This window comes from Bombus flavifrons, chromosome 14 (assembly GCF_040668555.2).
Source record: "Bombus flavifrons isolate JBK064 chromosome 14, iyBomFlav1_principal, whole genome shotgun sequence".
Classification (NCBI taxonomy): domain Eukaryota; kingdom Metazoa; phylum Arthropoda; class Insecta; order Hymenoptera; family Apidae; genus Bombus; species Bombus flavifrons.
Genome location: NC_138455.1, coordinates 6862337 through 6881086, shown reverse-complemented (window position 1 = coordinate 6881086; position 18750 = coordinate 6862337). Strand labels below are relative to the sequence as shown.

Here is an 18750-nt window from a genome sequence, read left to right as displayed (position 1 = left end):
ATGTTACGAGTATGATGGAAAATTGTTAGTACATATATATAATTGTACATTACTCTCATAGCCAATTATAGTAAGCAATATTTCTTAATGCAATATTTAGCATATATTTCTTAAAGCAATATTTCACATATAAGAAGTTTCTATCATCGTCGAAATCAGTTTCGTGAGTCGTTATAATTACTCCATTAACTGTGTACCAAATTTAGCCGAAAATTCTATCTGATCAACAGACGAGACTGCAGCGCAACGAGCTCCTGCCTTCCAAGAAGCAGCTCGATCGACAGTGTGGCAGAATGGAGCATTGCCGGAGGGGTGGGAACTGTCAGTGCCAGCAATGCTGTCAACGCGGGAAGCAGCTATGGGCTTTTCGCTGATCAACCACCACCAAGAAGGAGTCCCAGCCCCCTGTTAGGTTCAAGAAGTGACAGACTCAGCCTCGTCTCACCGAACATCGGCAGGAGGGTGAAAGGTCACCGGGCAGTGTTAGGTGAGTGTCATACTTTTGGCACTGGTTCAGCGTTTCTTTCCCTTTTTTTTTTTTCGTTTTTTCTTTTTTTTTCTTTTTTGTTACTGAACCAAATCGAACATGAAATTGATCTATCACGTCTTGATATTGAGAGAGGTGGGATCGAAGTTCCATTTCTACCCTTTGAAGATTTATTCTAGGAGAATGGCGTTTCTTAGCGAGAATCTTTCCATAAATTTTGTCGCGCCAAGCATGGAGTACATTGTCGATAAATATTACGAAATGTATTGGTAAAAAGGATTTTGTTCTCCTTCTCTGTTTTCCTTCCAGAAAATAGTGAACGCTATTCTGTGGAGATTTTACGCTTTTAGGTTTCTTTCCTTTGATTGGTAGCTGGATTATATTTTATCATACTTCACTTCCACGTAGGTACATGTTAATTGCCACTTATATGGAGGCGCGTGGGAAATTCGAAATTCCATTTTCAAGATTCATTACAGTAAAGTGGTATTTCTACGTGAGAATCTTCCCATAAATTTTCAAATGCGAAGCGTGGGACGTAGAAGGTGGAAGTAGACATAAGTAGTCCATAAATATTACCAAACGTATCGGTGAACAAGAATTATGTTTCTCTTCCTACTTCTCCGTCTCTTTATCCATACAAGAAAATTATGCAATCGGTGAAAGGTTATTCTTTAGATATTTTATAATTTTATCTTGCGCTCAGGGCTTTCGAAGAGACCCTTTTTCGTTTGATCGATAACTTGATTGCTTTTAATTACATTTCTACGTCCACATACATGTTAATTGCCGTTTAAATCGCAGCGCTGAATGATCGAATCGTTCATCCGTTGCTACATGCACTTTGATATCCGACGTCAGCGTGAAACATCAATTGGGAAGATAGAACGTCGTAGCTAACAACGTTAGTTGAAAAGTTCGAATGCCTTTCGCATTATAGTTCTAGAGAAGTTACGTAGTAAGTTATATTCTTCGTTGATTGTTCGAGAAGTTCGATTAACTTGCTCAATTATTTCAATTAGTCGAGCTTTGGCGACATCTAATTAGTAGACGGCGGCAAATATTTTAATGGAAATAGCAAACTATGAAATTGATCGTTCGATTACTTCTTGCTATCATTGTTATTTAATGGAAGTTTAAGAACAATATTTCCATTCTTCCACGCTAATTAAAATCAACAATTGTAAATGAAAACACAAAAGAGAAATTAATTCCATATAGCACAATTGTCTCTTTTTAATTAAATATATATTTTTGCCATAGCTTTGAATATTTTTAAATTATGTAAATTTAAAAAGAGCGCAGCAAATGTTGTTACATTCGTATAAAATCTATTTAATCAACTATTCTTCGTCAGTATCATATCCTTATGCAGTGTCTTGATTAATTATCCTATTCCTCTATTATATATTTCATGAAAAATATTATTTACGTGTATTTTTATATTCTCAAACAATTTTTAGAATATTCCTTTAGATGTAGACGTTAGTGAAAAGTGAATTACTTATATCTCGATCGATACTTTCTTCTAGCCTCCGAATAGCGCAAAAGTCAGGAAATCGTTTATTCGTAGAAGATCCGTATAAGCGTTGGAAATACGTTTGTGAGCAACTGCAAGATCACGAGGGCTTAAGAAACAATCGGCGATGCAATAATTGTACAGCTTCTGATATTTGTACTTACATGTTGGTCAAGCAGAGCGTGGTTATGACAGTTCAATTTTACTATAGTTTCACAGACGACTTCGTCCTCGAGGAGCAATTTCGCGATGAGTAGTTTCCTGCCGCTGGGAAATGCCGCTAGTTCGAAACGAAACTGCAGAAACGCCAGGCTATTATTTCGTTTCGTGAATTTCGCATCGACGCTCCACTTGTTCCTACTTCGCCTAATCATCTCGAGTACACTAATGAATGCATTTATTACGACGAACGTGAAAGTTAAATTTCGCCCGGCTCACTTTGGCTGCGACAAGTTTTCCAAAAAAAAGCAATTAATCTTGTTTAAACGAACGACAAGACCAGTTCGATGGCGTTCCTACAAAAGAAACCATTTACGTAAATCTGCATGGGCATTTCGAAAATTTCTTTTAAATCTTTGGAAACATAATTGAAAAATGTTCCACTGAATATTGTATAATCAAGAAAATACTGTGGCTCGTCTTACTAGAGGAGGAAAGATACGATGTATACTACTACACTGTAAATTACATACCTTAAAGATAGATTAAGACACATTACAGTAGTGATTCATCTTTTACGAATTTTGGAGGTGAAAAGTCCGAAGGAAGGAAAAATTCGTAGGTTTCAAAAGAGTGGTAATCTAAAGGATTAACGTCTCAGGAGAATAAAAAGAATCCATAAAAACTACTTATCCAAAGATTAGGTGGATAATATTGGTAAATAGCCAAGTTACAAATTTATAAATTATAGATTTCCTTATTATAATTTGAAAGTCTCCACAATTCGACCGGTCACTTATAAAATCTACAGCCACTATTTTATTTATTTTATCACCAAACATCTGAAAAAAGAAAGAAAATATACAAGAAAATACAAGGAAATTTATCAATAACGCAATTATCCAAAATAGCTCCGCTACTATACTACGACGGTATATACATATCTAAATAACTAAATATCATGATCAACTCTTCCGACACGACATCTGTAATTCTACACATTATACAACAATAATTTTTATACCACGTCGCTTATCAATATCCTTCTAATCGTCGCAACTTTCTCATCCATCGTAACCGGAGACCAACATTAGATACGCCCCTGAACCTCGTCTCGTCTCGACCAATCGTTAGGCCCGTTTAGTAGCAACTCGAGGATGTGTGAAGAAGAAACCGGTTATCCCCACCACTGGTGGCAAGAAGGGAGCAACGCTCCCACTAAGAAAGGTGCACGAGCCTCGTGAATTTCGTGACATCCGGGGGGCCTTTCACGTGTTCTCGGCTATTGTGGCACGTAACACGAGATTCCGACGTTAGTGCGCGCCTCCGACTACTTGGCTAGCGTTTAACCTGCGAGGTTCTTTACTAAACGACTTGGTACCTGTGATCGCCTCGACTCGAGTCGCTTTTGTGAATTTTCTGCACGGCACGTGACACACGACTTCTAACAAGTGTAACGGTGTACGATTATCGTCGGGATTCTAACTGGACATCGGGCATGTAAACAATAAAGTGAAAGTGAAGGAAGCGTCTTCATGTTGGTGTTTGAACGTAGTATAGAAGTTGATGATCCGAATAATCTTTTAGAGAGTTGAATTGAGTGATACCGAATACTCGAGGATATATTGTGAATATTAAAGGTACATTTGAGAATTAATAGCTTCGTTTGGAAAAGGGAACATCGTCCAGCTCTTTGTTTTAGGTCGTAATTAGAATTTGGGTGACTCCTTTTGAGACTGTTCGAGTTGAGTTCGAAGAAGAGGACTTTGTTTTAAACTTTCAGTAGAATTTGAGAAGCATCTTTCCAGGCTGTTCGACTTAACTATTCAATTTGAAGGAGAAGATACCGATTAAGGTTCTTGTTAAATGTTTTAAACTTTCACTAAAATTTTAGAAGCTTCCTTCGAGACTGTTGATCGTTCAACTTTGCTTTCCGATTAATAGTAAGAAATTGCTTCTGAAACAACAGTCTGTGATAGGTTCAGTGTTCATTTCATTTATATAAAAGAATGTTTGGCGTTATGTTTCCGGTAGTTTATGATAAATGCAGACCACAGGAGTCTTCGCCGGACGATGTGGCATACCTGAATGGTCAGCCATCGTCTCGGCCAATCGTCTTTCACGCTTTGTTTACGTCCTCGTGCCTGGCCACGCGGTTGGCTACTCTGAGTCGCTTGTCTAAAGAGGCTCTCAGTCCACGATTGTTGGAGTGGTCGGTTGTTTCTCCGTGAAAATCCAAGAAATATCTTAACGACAGTGATTCATCGACTACATCGTGTCATCGATAATCAGGTCTTATAGGTTAGAGTTAAGTAATTACAATAAAGTTCACAAGTTCTTTGGTTGAACTTCGTCTGAATTTAAAGCGGCGTTACCCATGGTGCAGTGCGTGGTGTCGAAATCTCGAAAAATGCGAAGAAAATATCGCATTTCTTGGATAACTTCGAACTATCTGAAAACATGTTTTTGTTAGAGGACTTACCGAGAATGGTGAAGAATAATGGGACAACAGTAGAGTTAGTAGGAAGCATCCGATTGAACGTCCATCCTCTGACCAGGACTTTCTGGTAATTCGATCGACCTTTGGTAACGTGATCGCTTTTAGAAAACACGATAGTTCCTTACAACGACACGAGGAACCAGACTTCGCGGTCGTGTAACCTGCACGCTGTCGAGAGTTAGTAAGTCGACACTTTACACCTTACTTCAGTTTCGCGCACTTATCACCGGTTAAAACGCCGCCACCGCGTCTTTCATGTCCACGAGAGCAATTTTCGTTTTCATAAAGATTAGAATACTCTTTCGTAAAATCTATAGTCTTTCTGAAATCGTATATCTATATATACATACATCTCATTTAACCTAAAATAAAAAGTTCCAAGATTCTGACGTTTCGTGATTCGATATATCGAGCGTATCATTTTAAGTACGACTTTCGATAAAGGACTATTAGGATTCGTCTCGTTTAACCTAGAATAAAAAGAAGATGTAGGATTCTGATGTTTTGTGATTGTGATATAGCAATTGAAAAATTTACTATAATTCGTGGTAAAGGATTTGAAATTCCTTTGAGACTTTGTCATCTCGTCTAACCTAAGAGTTTTGTGATGCGATATATCGAGTATAGAATTTGAATCACGACCTTCGGAACGGACTATTGGAACTCCTTCAAATGGAAAGAAGATTCAAGATTCTAACGCTTTGTGACTCAATATTTGAATAAAATATTATTATGATAACATGTGATAAGGGATATTAAATTCCTTTGGAACCTCCTCGTCTCATCTAACCTAAGATTTTTGTGATTTGACATATTGAGTGAGAAATGTTTATTATAATTTGTGATAAATTTTAGATTCCTTTGGGATTAATAAAATCTATATTCTTTCTTAAATCCTATATATGTATACATGAGCTTAATTTCACCTAAAACAGAAAGAAGATCCAAGATTCTAACGTTCTGTGATTCAACGTATCGAGTGAATAATTTTCACTTCAACTTTTAATAAAGGATTCCAAATTGCTTCGGGACTCGTCTCGTTTCACTTAACCTAAAACAAGTAAGAGCTCCAAGATTCTAACCCTTTGTGATTCGATATACCCAGTGAAAGATGTTCGTTTCAGCATTCGATAAACGACTTCAAATTGCATTGGGATTGAATTGAATTGAAGTTAGATGATCAGAAGGTGCAAAGGATCGGAATAGCCATTAAGCTAATTACGTCAGCACGGTCTGATGGACTGGCGTGGGAAGTCAGTCATGCTAATGTTGTCATAGCTTCTAGAGGACATATACGTATGAAGCTCTAAAAGGAACGCTGTAAAATTCTCTAGAACGTGTAATAAATAAGTGGTGGATATTAAGAAGAAGGCGTTGGCCGTGTGCGGAGGGTGATCATTTCTTTAAGTTTACATCCGTGAAATAAAGTGGCGTGCCAGGATGCGGTCGAAGAAAAAACAATATCGTTTCGCGAGATATCGAGAGCGTCCCCTGGACAGAGACGCGACGAAAATGAACAGAGCAAAGCTTTGAGGGACACACGGTGCAAAAGGTGGAGGACCTTGCCGCATCCCGCAGTGAGAAGAGCAAACCGGTTTCTGCATTTGGTGCAACGACGCGTCCGCCTCGTTTTACCCGGCGAGAGTTTTCGGCAAGAAATTTTCACGTAACCCGTGCTACCGTTACTTTTCTAATTCCCTCTCGTTGGAAACTGTCACGTCTGGCTTTCACTCTTCATGGAAACGTGTCGTAGCCGTGGCTGGATGAAAACTTAGGGTATGTTTCTCTCCATTTCTTTCTTTCCACCATTTCATTTTTTCAAGGACAACACAGGTGCATTTCTATCTATCGTTTTTTAAAGGTTATACTATTTCCAGCTTTCTTCAGTAGCTTCAGTAGCGATCTCATGATTTTTATGAAATTAATGTTGGAAACGCGAATTACTATTCCCCTTTTCTATTTTTATTGAAAGTGAATAACTCATAATGTGTTTTGTTGTACGTATTTTAACTAGAGGAAAATTCTGTAGAAAATGAATGTGATTGATTAAAATACAATGGAGTTGTCTGCCATTGTTGGAAAAAGCGAATACGATACAAATATTATTGTGATGAAATATTTTACTGGGTAATAATAACTTTATATAAGTTCATGTATATTCATATTTTTATAAATAAGATAATGGGATTTGAGCAGAAATTTACATCAGCTACTAAATGTTGTGTATTTATGAAAAATACATGAAAATTAGCACAACACAACAAAATATACAAAATAGAATATTATATATTTATATAAGGTTATTAATGAGAACAATAAAACCTTGTAATATTTGGTGCATAATAAAAACCTAGATTTAATTATGTTGATAAAAATACGAATTTGCATAGACATTCGCAATTTAATTAAATAAGGTGTACATATTATACTTTGCATATTTTATATATTTTTGCATGTAGTAAGCTTTTAAATTCCATAAATACATAAAAATTCACGGTTGACCTATCGTCTACAATTCTAGATGTTCCATTTTCGTGACATTAGTAAAACAAAATCAGTTTCTAGTTATAGAAGTCGAAGAAAGCGATCCACTGTACGAATCGAGTGAAAGTATGCGATGGATCGAATACAAATTGCTATTTCGACGTTATTAATCGAATATGAATTATGAATATTAATAAAGTCCCGCAAAAGTGCGGTCGATATGACAAACGTTTCTTCTTCGCTTGTTCCTCGCGCGAGAGATAGCGTAATCAGAGCATGCGAAATAAAAATATTTGACGTGGAACAGAAAGATGAAATTTTATTTTTGTACCAACGTCGCTCTAGGCAACAATTAGGGTTCAAATTGAGATTCAAAGGATGATATCTACGCAATCTTTTCACTTTCTCATTCTTCTTCTTTCGCCACTTTGTTCTAAATCATACTGATGTTGGTGTATCTTCCTCCGTGTGTTCTAGAGTATTTTCAGTTTATTCCATTCTTCGATCACTAATCCATCAAAAACTGATAGTAGAACGCTGGTATTGGGAACAATGGGGTCATTCGAACGTCCATTGTATCGTATCGCATGGCATAACGCAGCAATTATTATACGTTCAGTTAAAAAACGTAATCGTAAAGTGGCATCGTAGCAAACAGAGAATTTTATACGAAAGCTAGAATGTTATTTCATTCTTCTGTTATTAATCCTTCAAAAGCTAATTGTAAAACGTTCGTACTGGAAACAATGCGATCGTGGAAACGTGTATTGTAACATATTGCGCTATACACTGCAACGATTATTATACTTTTAATTGGAAAACTCAATCGTAAGCATCGTAGCAAACAAGGAATTTTATACGAAAGCAACAACTTGTATTTTTATGAGGATGAAATTCCAACATCGTTTGCTTCAAACGTATCCTCTTTCAACACGTTAAATGAATTCTCCGAGAAACCTAAAAACGCGCAAAGATGAAAAGGCTTCAAAAGAATCTCCGCTGCTTCGATATCGAAAAATGCTTTGGAAGCTTATATTTATTTCTTGTTCACTGTGTCGACGAAATTAAAAAAGATCGATCGATGTAATACGAATCAAAGTGATTTTCTTTAGAGAATCGCGGATGTGGAAAAAACACGAAGGCGTAACAGCTTCTGTCCGTTAAAACGTCCAAGTGTTACTGTAAATGCGTTATCTTCCGTGCCGGAAGCGGACATGCTGTACCGTACAGAATCTTATTTTCTGTGCACGCGATCATGTGTGGGAGTGTGGGAATGGGTTCTCGTTCGGCGAATACGCGAGAAACGAAAAGAGATCAGGGTCAGTCTGTTCGTTGAAGTATACGACGCGAAACGGCCAGCGGAAATCTACTCTTTTATTGACCGCTTGAACAATTTTTCGTTTGTAAACGTTTGTCCCAAGTGCCTATTTCCTTAATTCTTTGCGTACGCTATGCTGATTGAAAGGAAATTTGATGAAATTTGCGTACGGATAAGAATTCATAAATGTCTGTCTCCTTAATAATGTAAATGAGGAACAATAAAGTAAAATTACAATTAAAGATTCTTCCTGTTGAAACATAATTTTTGGTTCCGAAAGACTTCGTCAAAAACGAGTTTACTGTGCATAAAGGGAATTTCATAAACGTCTGTAAGCTTCTTTTCGAAATACAACTTTTGGCTGTGAGAAGCTACGCTGCAAAGTATTGTCATATCAGAAAACGATTTCCTCCTTTTATTATTTCGTTAAGCGTGGAATTACGATTAGGGAAAGAAGATTGATAATAGAACTATGAGAAAACGATTGATTTTGGCGGATTTAAATGATCGTTTGCAGAGTACGAAGTTCTGCGCTGTTTTCTCATGCAGTGAATATTTGCATCCTCATGCATCTTCCATTTTAATTTCTCTGATATAAATCACAATAATAAGTAGCTTCAGTCTTCAATTCGTCAAGTTCTGTTGTCGTAAGCAGATGCAATTTCTGCTAAAAAAAAAAAAGATATTAATTCTACGAATATCGTGGCGTATAAACTACGACGAAGAACACAATTCGCAATATTCCCGTATTTCTCTAATTTCCTACGTCTCGCACAGTTTTCCTTCTCGCGATATTCATCAAGAGTTTTCCTCTGCCTGTTACAATTAACGAGATATACCTAGAAAGATAAATAAGCAGCAGCAAACTTCTGTTGATGTGGGCCGATGCTATCTGTTCGCATGAAATTTTCAGTAGTACAATACGCCGCGTAACAAACTTCGATCCATTACTTAATTTGAAATTCCGGATAAAACGTGGTTCACGTTTCCCCTCGTTGAGGAACAAAAACAGATCCAAGCGTGAAGTGCACATCGTTTGCAAAAACACGATTGCTTTCTTGATAGTCACATGACACTGCGATAAAAACGTGCAGCAACGCGTTATCTCGGCAATTGTGGCCTGGTGCCTGCGAAACAATCACGAGGCGATTTCTACGCAACGATTTTACGACTGCAACCGAGAGAATATTCCCGGAGAATACGGTTTGCTTTCCTCTTTATGTGTATACACAGTTTACAGTTTGGCATATATAGCGTGGCATCGTGAGTCGTGATATATTTCCACATCGATAGATTCACGCTGCTGTGATCCGTCATCTTTAACGATAGTCAACACGAAGCTATTTCTACCAAAATCAGTGAAAATGACTGGTCTTTAAAAAATACGTAATAATAGAATATTTGTATATTTATTGATTTATTACTTTCTTGCAGAAGGAATTTCATGTTATGTAGTACATTTTTGGTATTATGAATCCATCTGGGACCATGATCCCTAAATTAGGGTTGACACATTTATAAAATTCTAGAACCAGTCATTTTTACTGGTGTGGTATTGCTAGTGTTAGCATCTAACGATCTAGCGATCGATCCGGAATTTTTCTGGTACCTGATAGCATCATATCGAATGATACGCAGTAAAAATTTTAAAAACGTGTGGGAAGTTGTACAAAACGAGAAAACTGGATAAACAAATTGCAGGACCCTTTTACACTTTGACAAGTAGATTTCGACTGGTATTGGTATAGGTAGCCTTAGTACAAAATTATTTTGAGTTTGAATACGTAAAAAACAAAATAAAATTCATTTTATTATCTTTTTAGTAATCGTTGCGAAAGTCATTACATCATTGCGGGAAAAAAATATAACACGAAATAGGAATTTTAAACTAAAATTGTAAAACCAGTCAATTTGGCTGGTGTAGTAGTTCTAGTGTTAAGTTTCCAGGCACATGCATCGTAGAATCCTAGAATACCGTAGGAATTTGGTGGACGTGTTTTGTTTTGGAAGGTATCTTGCAACCCAATGTATCGTCTTACCGAGCTCTCTTTTTTTATCACTGAGATCTCTCTTTTAACGTTCATGCTGCGAGACCTTTTTTTCCCTCACAATGCTCCACCGTTGGAAGTTGCCTCTTCTTGCGTGACACTTGCAGTTGCCCGAATTTCTGTCTCACTGTGCCTCGATCTTTCTCTTTTTTGCCGCAGTTATCTTTTTTTAGCTTTGCGTGCTTTTCTCCTCGCAATTGAAATTTCTGCTTTTTACGTCTCTGCATTAGCTTTTTAATCGATGCGATCTCCCTCGGAAAGGTTACATTTTCTTCCGGGGTCAACACGTTCACTGTCACGCTGGTCGTTCCGCGTTACTAAATATTTAACAAGCATCGAAATAAGATAAATTTCGTGGACTAAGAAATTGCAAACAACGTAAACGATTTGGATGACATCGTGGGGAAGAAACTAAGCAAACGCGATAGAATATTTTGCGATAATTAAACGTTTCGCTGTACTATATTCCATTATATGGTGGCTGCCAGGGCAAAGTATATGAAATTCGCATGGCAGTCTACGTGCTACGAAACCTGCCCACGTGTTGGAAAGACCAAGCAGACTGTTGGCAGAAATTGTTCTGGTTAGGTAGAAATTAATTATTAGCTGCGACACGGTAGAATATATCTTAGGAGGTTATTGTCAAAGGAAAGTCCCTGCGGTGATAAATTATTCCTCGCTAATAATGCGAGCAGGACATTGTACGTGGAAGTGGAATCCCCAGAAACGTCCACGTCAGTCCGCTATACACCAGCAACAATTTTGGAGAAAGTGACCGGTAACAACCACTGGCTGACCACGGGCTGGAGTCTGTCCACGTCTGATAACGAGTCGTAGTTGATAGTTTTGAAATAGTTTTTGGACATTTTAATAATCGTAGAAGAATCGAAAGGATAGGAATTGAACTCGAGTGTCGTTTATCTTTCGAGTGTCGCGAGTCTTTCTTCTTTTTCTCCTTATCCGTTTAAGTACGAGTACATTCTCTTCGTCTCCAGCCAAATGGAAGAAGAATAGACAGACAGAAAAAGAACGGGCAAATGGGAAAAGTAAAATACAGCGGTACTTAAAGGGTTCAATAAAGTATATTTATTACGATATCGGGGTATATAAGTTGCAGTATGTTATTGCAAACTTTACTTCATTTTACCTGCAATTAATACTGAGAATAAAAATTTCAGTCGTTCAATGTTTATGGCGCTTTAAAGCGTCTCCTAAGAAATTTTATGTCAGAAGAGTAAAATTGGAAACCTCGTGCATTAGGAAACTAAGATTTTAAATTCCGTACATCATCTGAATCTCTCCGGTTCGTAACCGTATCCGCGGTGGCCTAATTGCGGTACAACGATGGGATATCACGCGGGTAAATGGTTCGATATATTATTTATGGATCCTGAGGAAACCCGATTGCGTACTCTCTCCCCGTAATCTTTTATCTCCTGTACGATGCAAATTTTGCATCAAATTACCCGCGTACGTTGGTAGTTTGAAACTATCCGTTACGAGAACATTACCGTTCACCCTTCTTCCTGTCACAGACTTGAAGAAAAACAGTCCGGAAAAGGGCGGCACCTGTATTACAGGTATCGACATACCGGGTGCTCGAAAAATAAATATTTCACCCCATATTTTTTGGCGCTACTATTTTATTTAACTATAGTAGGATTTCTTTTTTAAATGTATTCAATAACGTAAATTTCACCCTATATTTTTCGGCGCTACTATTTTATTTAATTTTAGTAGAATTTCTTTTTTAAATTTATTCAGTAACGTAAATATGTAACAAAATACAGGAAGCTTGAGGCTTCTTGGAAAATAATAAGGAACGATCTTTGAAGAGTGATGTTTGCTATTTAATTAGAAATAGAATTAATACGATATACAGGGTGGTTGGTAACTGGTGGTACAAGCGGAAAGGGGGTGATTCTACGCGAAAAAAGAAATCGAAAATATAGAATAAACATTTTTCGTTTGAGGCTTTGTTTTCGAGAAAATCGATTTTGAATTTTCGTTCGGTACGCGTGCACTTTATCACGTCTCGTTATAACGGATCTCACTGTAGATCGTTGTCTCGATGGAAAAATTAAAAAAAAAAAAAATTTTATTCTATATTTTCGACTTCTTTTTTCGCGTAGAATCACCCCCTTTCCGCTTGTACCACCAGTTACCAACCACCCTGTATAATAAGATGTACAGTACAGAATACAGAGAGATTTAATTTAATTGAGAATATAGAAGAAAATAAATTGCATACTAACTTTGATACGTCATGAAGTGCGTAATAAAATATTCAGGATATTGGAGGTCCATTAAGAATTTACAAAAACGACATTCATCATATTTGAATTACAAATTTTAAAAAGGAATTGCAAACTAATTTCTCCCATTAATATTACTAATTTCGCTTTACGACCGAGTCTCTATCTCATTCATAGCCCCATTAGATAATTTGTTACACTGAAAACCACCCCCTGACAAATTTTACCACGAATATTCGTATTTGAGGATAAATTCTGTTTTCATGTAATTCCACGTTTGCTGCCTCGTTTACAGAAATTCCGATTGGTCCTGGCTTTCCGCGAACGATCTAACTTCAACGACGGATAAAGGAAAGTTCGATATCGACACGCATGAATTTCAATATCTTTCGTACCAACAATTTTTCCTCATACTACTAACAATCACCTATACTATGATTTATATTATACTGAACCATTACTATTATTAGATACAAATCCATTTCGTAAAATTATCCTATTTTTCCGTATTTCTTATTTTATAAACTTTCTTCTGTTCGTCATTGTACTATCGAAAAACTTGGAAATTCCCGATCGTTGCAGACTCGAAGTTTCGAAAAAAAAAAAAAAAGAAAAATAAAGAGAAAAACACTAGAATAACTGACGTAGATAAGTAGTAGGTACACCATAGAGACCTTACGCGTTTATTCGTGATAGCCAAAACGAATGATCATCGTAGATCCTTCTATCCCTGATCGTACAGCTCCCAAAGGATGCAGGAAGTTTTTAACAACTTTCGACTGTTGTTATCTCTGTGGATAGTAACCAAGATAAACTAAGACCGGGTAAGTTCGTTGGAAGGTTGGAAATTTTTTCCAGACCACCCTGTAGATGGTGAACCGAAAAGCAGGTGGCCTTGAGGCTTCGCTCTTTTATCCACTTTTCGACGATCATCCAATTTGTTTGTCAGCCTAGTAGCGTAGATTATCTACGAGTTCGCTAATTTCTGTTCGTCTTTCCATCAACTTCACCACGAAGAAAATTCTACGATTTTTAGAACCTGGAATCTTCGTTATCGGGATAAGTCGGATTCCGCTTAATTCCATAAATCTTTGCTGGATTAACGCCAGAAATACCCGAGTCGTCAAACTGATAGATTTCGGGTTTTCTATTTTTTTTTTTTTTTGTAATTATTGGAAACATACAGATATTTTTGCCAAAATTAATATCGATTTTTATTTAATTAAATTGCAAGATATATTTAGATAAATTAGTATAGATAAATTTATTTTGATTACTGTCATTTGGATTATATTAATTTACCGATAGTTTTAGCGTTAATTTTAAGTTAATCTCGAGTAGCTTTAGGATTGTTATAGTTGTACGATCTACTTTCATAGAATATCTTTAACGTTATAACGTAGATCGAGGACGATGGAATTATTTATTGAATTAATTATAGGACATTCAATGAGAATTTTCTCCGTTATTTTTGCAAGTAGGTAGCTTTGGATATTTCCGCATATCTTTAATGGGACTGTAGTAGTTGAAATATTTATTACTTCGTATAACATTTTCCAAGTCGAATAATTTTATATATTTTACGAGTGAAGCAACGTTGTTGGTAATACAATTATTTATTGAACTCGTTCCAGAATCTTCAATGAGAATTTTACGGCTGGAATATTCAATATTTCGTGTAACATTCTGGGAATTAAATATTTTCGGATATTTTACAATTAAAGTAAATCGACGTTGATGAAACTGTTCGTGGAATTAACTCTGCTGCTTCTAATGACAATTTTACCCAATATTTTTCCAATTGCATGAAACAAAGTTTCATCGACAATTTGACGAGACACGTGTATTGTACGATTTTTCTTCCGCTCTTTTCGTATTTCCAATGAGGTGTACGGCCCTGAGCCTAACGAAATTCGAACTCACCTGCCCCGATGTCATGCCCAGATGCCCAACAGTACTATGCATCTGTTGCAAGCCTTCCTTTCAGTCGGTGTCCTTCCCTGCTGTCGTAAGGACCTATCTTCCGGTGCAGTACCCGCGTTACTCTTTTCACGACCAAGGTCCAGTCGATAGCCCCGAGAGATCTTCTTCTCAGTGATTTCAACGAGCGTGAACTTGGAAAAGTCATAGCTGCACGGTGAAATCGCAAGTAGAAAGTGAACGTTGAATTAACACCGAAGATCATGAGGAATTGAAATATCGGAGAAACTTGAAATACAGAAAGGACAAAGGATATATTGTAAATTGGTAGGTGAGTGAAAGTATCAGAAATGTGTCGCTTCTCGATTGATATCATAGACAAATTGCTTTGAATGTTATGTAATTTTGGAATATTACGTGGGACTCGAATTATTTCAGTAATTAAATTATTAATTGGATTTGATTAAATAGTTAGAATTAAAGCTAATAAGATATTACATGGAATTTTAGATCGTCACTTATACATTTAGAACATTTGAATTGTGTGAATAGTATTATATAGAGTGGTCCTAAATTACGTAGCTTTAGGCTACTTTTAGAGCGCTATGCTTCTGTGTGTATAACACAGAATGAATCAAATTTCCGAATTATGAAAATGAATCAATAAAATGACCAGCACTCACTATCGGTAGTTAGTGAACTTTTATGCATTTGTGAGAAATTTACAAATACTTGGTATAATATTGGTAAAATACTTCACCAGGTGAAACAATTTTCTACTTTCCTAATTGTGTCTTCAAACCTCTGAATTTGCATGAAAATTCGCCGTCTAATTTTCAGTAATAATAAAGGAAATAAAATTTGTTAAATTACGAGTCGTCAGTTTCGAATTCGTATTGTAAATGTCAAATTACAAAAATGAAAAAATGAAGTCTATAATCTGTAAATAGAAAATTTACTAATATTACAAAACGGTATTGACGTAAAAAATTGATGCGTTAAATTCATGAAGCCCTTCGATGGTTGGAGAAGGAACGTTAAACAAATAAAGTGTAAAAGAATGACGAGGATATTTGTGAGATATGGACATGGAATGTCATAAGAGGAGAACGACAGCGGAGAATTCTGTCCGTGAAGGACCTTATTGTGCCGAGTATAGCGTAGCATGATAATAACCACATAATGTGCGTGAATCAAGACTGCAGTCGCATGAAGATGCATTACGTGGCTCTTCGCTGCGTCATTGCGAAGGTGATATATTCTTGGAAATGTTCATTATCAATTGATAATTTACATTTTCATGGAGAAATAATTGTTCCATACTATTTCCAATAGAAAACCGCTAGCGAGGTGGCGAAATTTTTAACATAAAATTTGACAATGTGATCTGTTACTATTCTTTCGTATTTTTCTAATGTCAGCTGAATGCATTTTTTAGAGACACGAGATTGCGTGGAAGACCGCTAGCGAAGTGGCGAAATTTTTAACATAAAATTTGAGCAATGTTACCTGTAACGATTCTTTCTAATGTCAGGTGAATGAATTTTTTAGAGAAACGAGACTGCGTGGAAATAATATCTAAAATCTAAAATTTACACGAGCCATTATGCATACGTATAAACGATTCTATCATATTTTTCTAAGCCGGAGAAATTTTTTTAACAATGGCAGAACGACATTACGTCGAAATGCTTTCAAATTTAGGTAAGAGGTGATGCATATTAATCGTCGTAGCTTTCGAGCGATAGAAATTTTTCGACAATAGAAAATAGAAAACCGTGGAGAACGATTCTGTCGGAACATCTGACACAAGATTTCAGCAAGAGACGATCGATAAAAATTCAATCATATGGTTCGAAACCGAGGAAACTTCTTAGCTTTTTAGAAAGATATCAGTGTAACACGAAGAACCCATATACGAATTATTAATCTGGTCTTTCGTGTTTAATCCACCTGCAATCGTTTCTGCGCTCGTATGTTTCGTTAATATTACAGTTAGCTACGTTAGACCATAAAAGACATACTAATACCGATATCGTAAAGCTTGCCGCACCGTTAGCGAAATCTTGCAGCGCAGAAACGATTAGACAGGGCTTAAGCCCGAAAGCCTCGATTAACAATTCCAATAATCCAGGCGGCTTCAAAATCACAGTATTCTGAAAAGTGTCGCTTTTAGCCAGATTATCGTAGAAAATATTACACAACACAGCAATTGTCCTGACTCGTTTTAACGATGAAATTTTCAAAGAGGAAGGAGAGAAGGTACGTAACAGATGCTCGTGCAGGATCGCATGCGCTAAATTCGCTTGATGTACGACGTATTTTGTAATCGACAACTCGGAAACGAATAACCGCAGAAGCTTTATCGACCAGGCCACGTGTGGACACACCTACGTTTAATAACGAATGCAGATCGCTTCTCTGATGCTCGCTGCCATGTAGTTTCTATTGTAGAATCCTCTTGCATCATGGTACTCGCGTTATTCTATTTGACAAGATACTTATTAGACGTTTGCTTGTGTAATACTAACGAGATTGCTTAATAGACAAAGGAAATTTTACGAGTTACGAATTAGCGTCTGCTGGTAATGAAAGAAATGATACAAACGCAGCAATTTTATAGGTAAATCTTGTAAATTGTCACTCGTTTTGGTAATAAGGGAAAGAACGTTTTACGAGTAAATGTGATAAACAGCAGGTCGTTGGAGAAATTTTATGGAGAATTTTTAGAAAGTACAACTTGTTGGTGACATAGCGAATGAAACTTTGTAGAAGTAAATTTTGTAAATTCTAACTGGTCGGTAATGAGGCAAAGAAAATCTTGCGAGCAAATTTAGCAAACGACAACTTGTTGGTAGTAAAAGAACGAAAATTTGAGGAATATGTTTGGGGAAGTACGACTTGTTGGTAATAATGGAAACGAAAGTAGCAAGGAATTTTATAAATTACAAGTTAGCTGACGATTCGATGAAAAATTGTACAATCATAAGGAGGAAGTTTAGAATTTGTAACTTGTAACTTTTGTCAATTTACCAATGTTATTAGTTACATGATATCTTGACATATTTAGAGCGTTTCCCAAAACATTTCTCCGAAGATTCGAACAAAATGTGCAACCTGAATGCAAATCTTCCAAATCGAAGAATCGATAAATCGTCCATTGGTAGATCTAATTTTTACCTTATGGTAAACAAAGTCGAAAATTCTGATATTGTAACGTAGAATGATTGCAAAAAGTATTCCAACACCATTGGTATTTGCTAATGTACTAATTACGTTAACTGTTAGGTTATCAACACGCACTAATTAAGTATTATTAAAAAAATTAATTTATATTTTACGTTATACCACGAAATTAAAATGTAGAATCCGATAAAAAAGCGAAGCTTCTCACTGAAAAATAAAGGCTATGTAATTAATATAAATAAATGCTATCGTTTTAATAAATTAAAAATTACAAGTACTCGTACTTAATAAATGTTACAAATAATATTACAAGCCATTGTAAGGATCGGATGTAATGAATCTTAAAATTACATATAGCGGCGCTAGTTTATTTTCACGATTGTGCATCGATTGTAAAGGCTGCTTTTGACAGATGAACCAACGTCAATTCAAACAGCAGATCTAATACACGTGTTTCGATAGACGAGCGTGATATGTGACGCATGAAATCGGTGTACACGGAAATATATACGCAGCATACAATCGTCTGATATGCGGTTCGTGGCCTGTAGTGTGCTAACGCACGACGCTTCGATCACGATTTTACGTAAATCTACATCGGCAATGTGAATCTAGCGAATTTACGGAAGCGGCGAACACGAAATCCATTCGAGAGAATAAATCCAATCCCGCCAAGGGAAATGAACAGTCTCTCATTTCCGATTTTTCCCTCACAGAAACTTGTAAAATGTGTTTTACACGCACCACTGTTTTTATCTCGTCGAAGTTTTGATCCGCGGGGAAACGACCGACTCGTTCATGTTCGTCTCCTTTTTTCCAAGGAAAAAAGACGGGTGCAGCGTTCTTAATTTCGATCATCGATACGTTACGATAT

The 18750-nt window shown here is 36.5% G+C and overlaps 1 protein-coding gene and 1 long non-coding RNA gene across 7 annotated transcripts in view; one reads left to right on the top strand and one right to left on the bottom strand.

Annotated features, from left to right (window-relative positions):
* Positions 1–18750, top strand: part of wake (ankyrin repeat and fibronectin type III domain containing protein wide awake) — a 204317-nt gene that overhangs the window by 145764 nt on the left and 39803 nt on the right. For all 6 annotated transcript variants that reach the window (XM_069127201.1, XM_069127204.1, XM_069127199.1 and 3 more), the window contains one exon: positions 231–487. In XM_069127201.1, coding sequence (XP_068983302.1) covers positions 231–487 — 257 coding nt within the window. The remainder of the gene's footprint in view (positions 1–230; positions 488–18750) is intronic.
* LOC138186912 (uncharacterized) lies at positions 457–2889 on the bottom strand. The gene is made up of 3 exons (XR_011175041.1): positions 2699–2889; positions 2171–2521; positions 457–2098 (listed from the first exon to the last, which is right to left on the bottom strand). It is a non-coding gene; the product is annotated as an uncharacterized LOC138186912 (long non-coding RNA).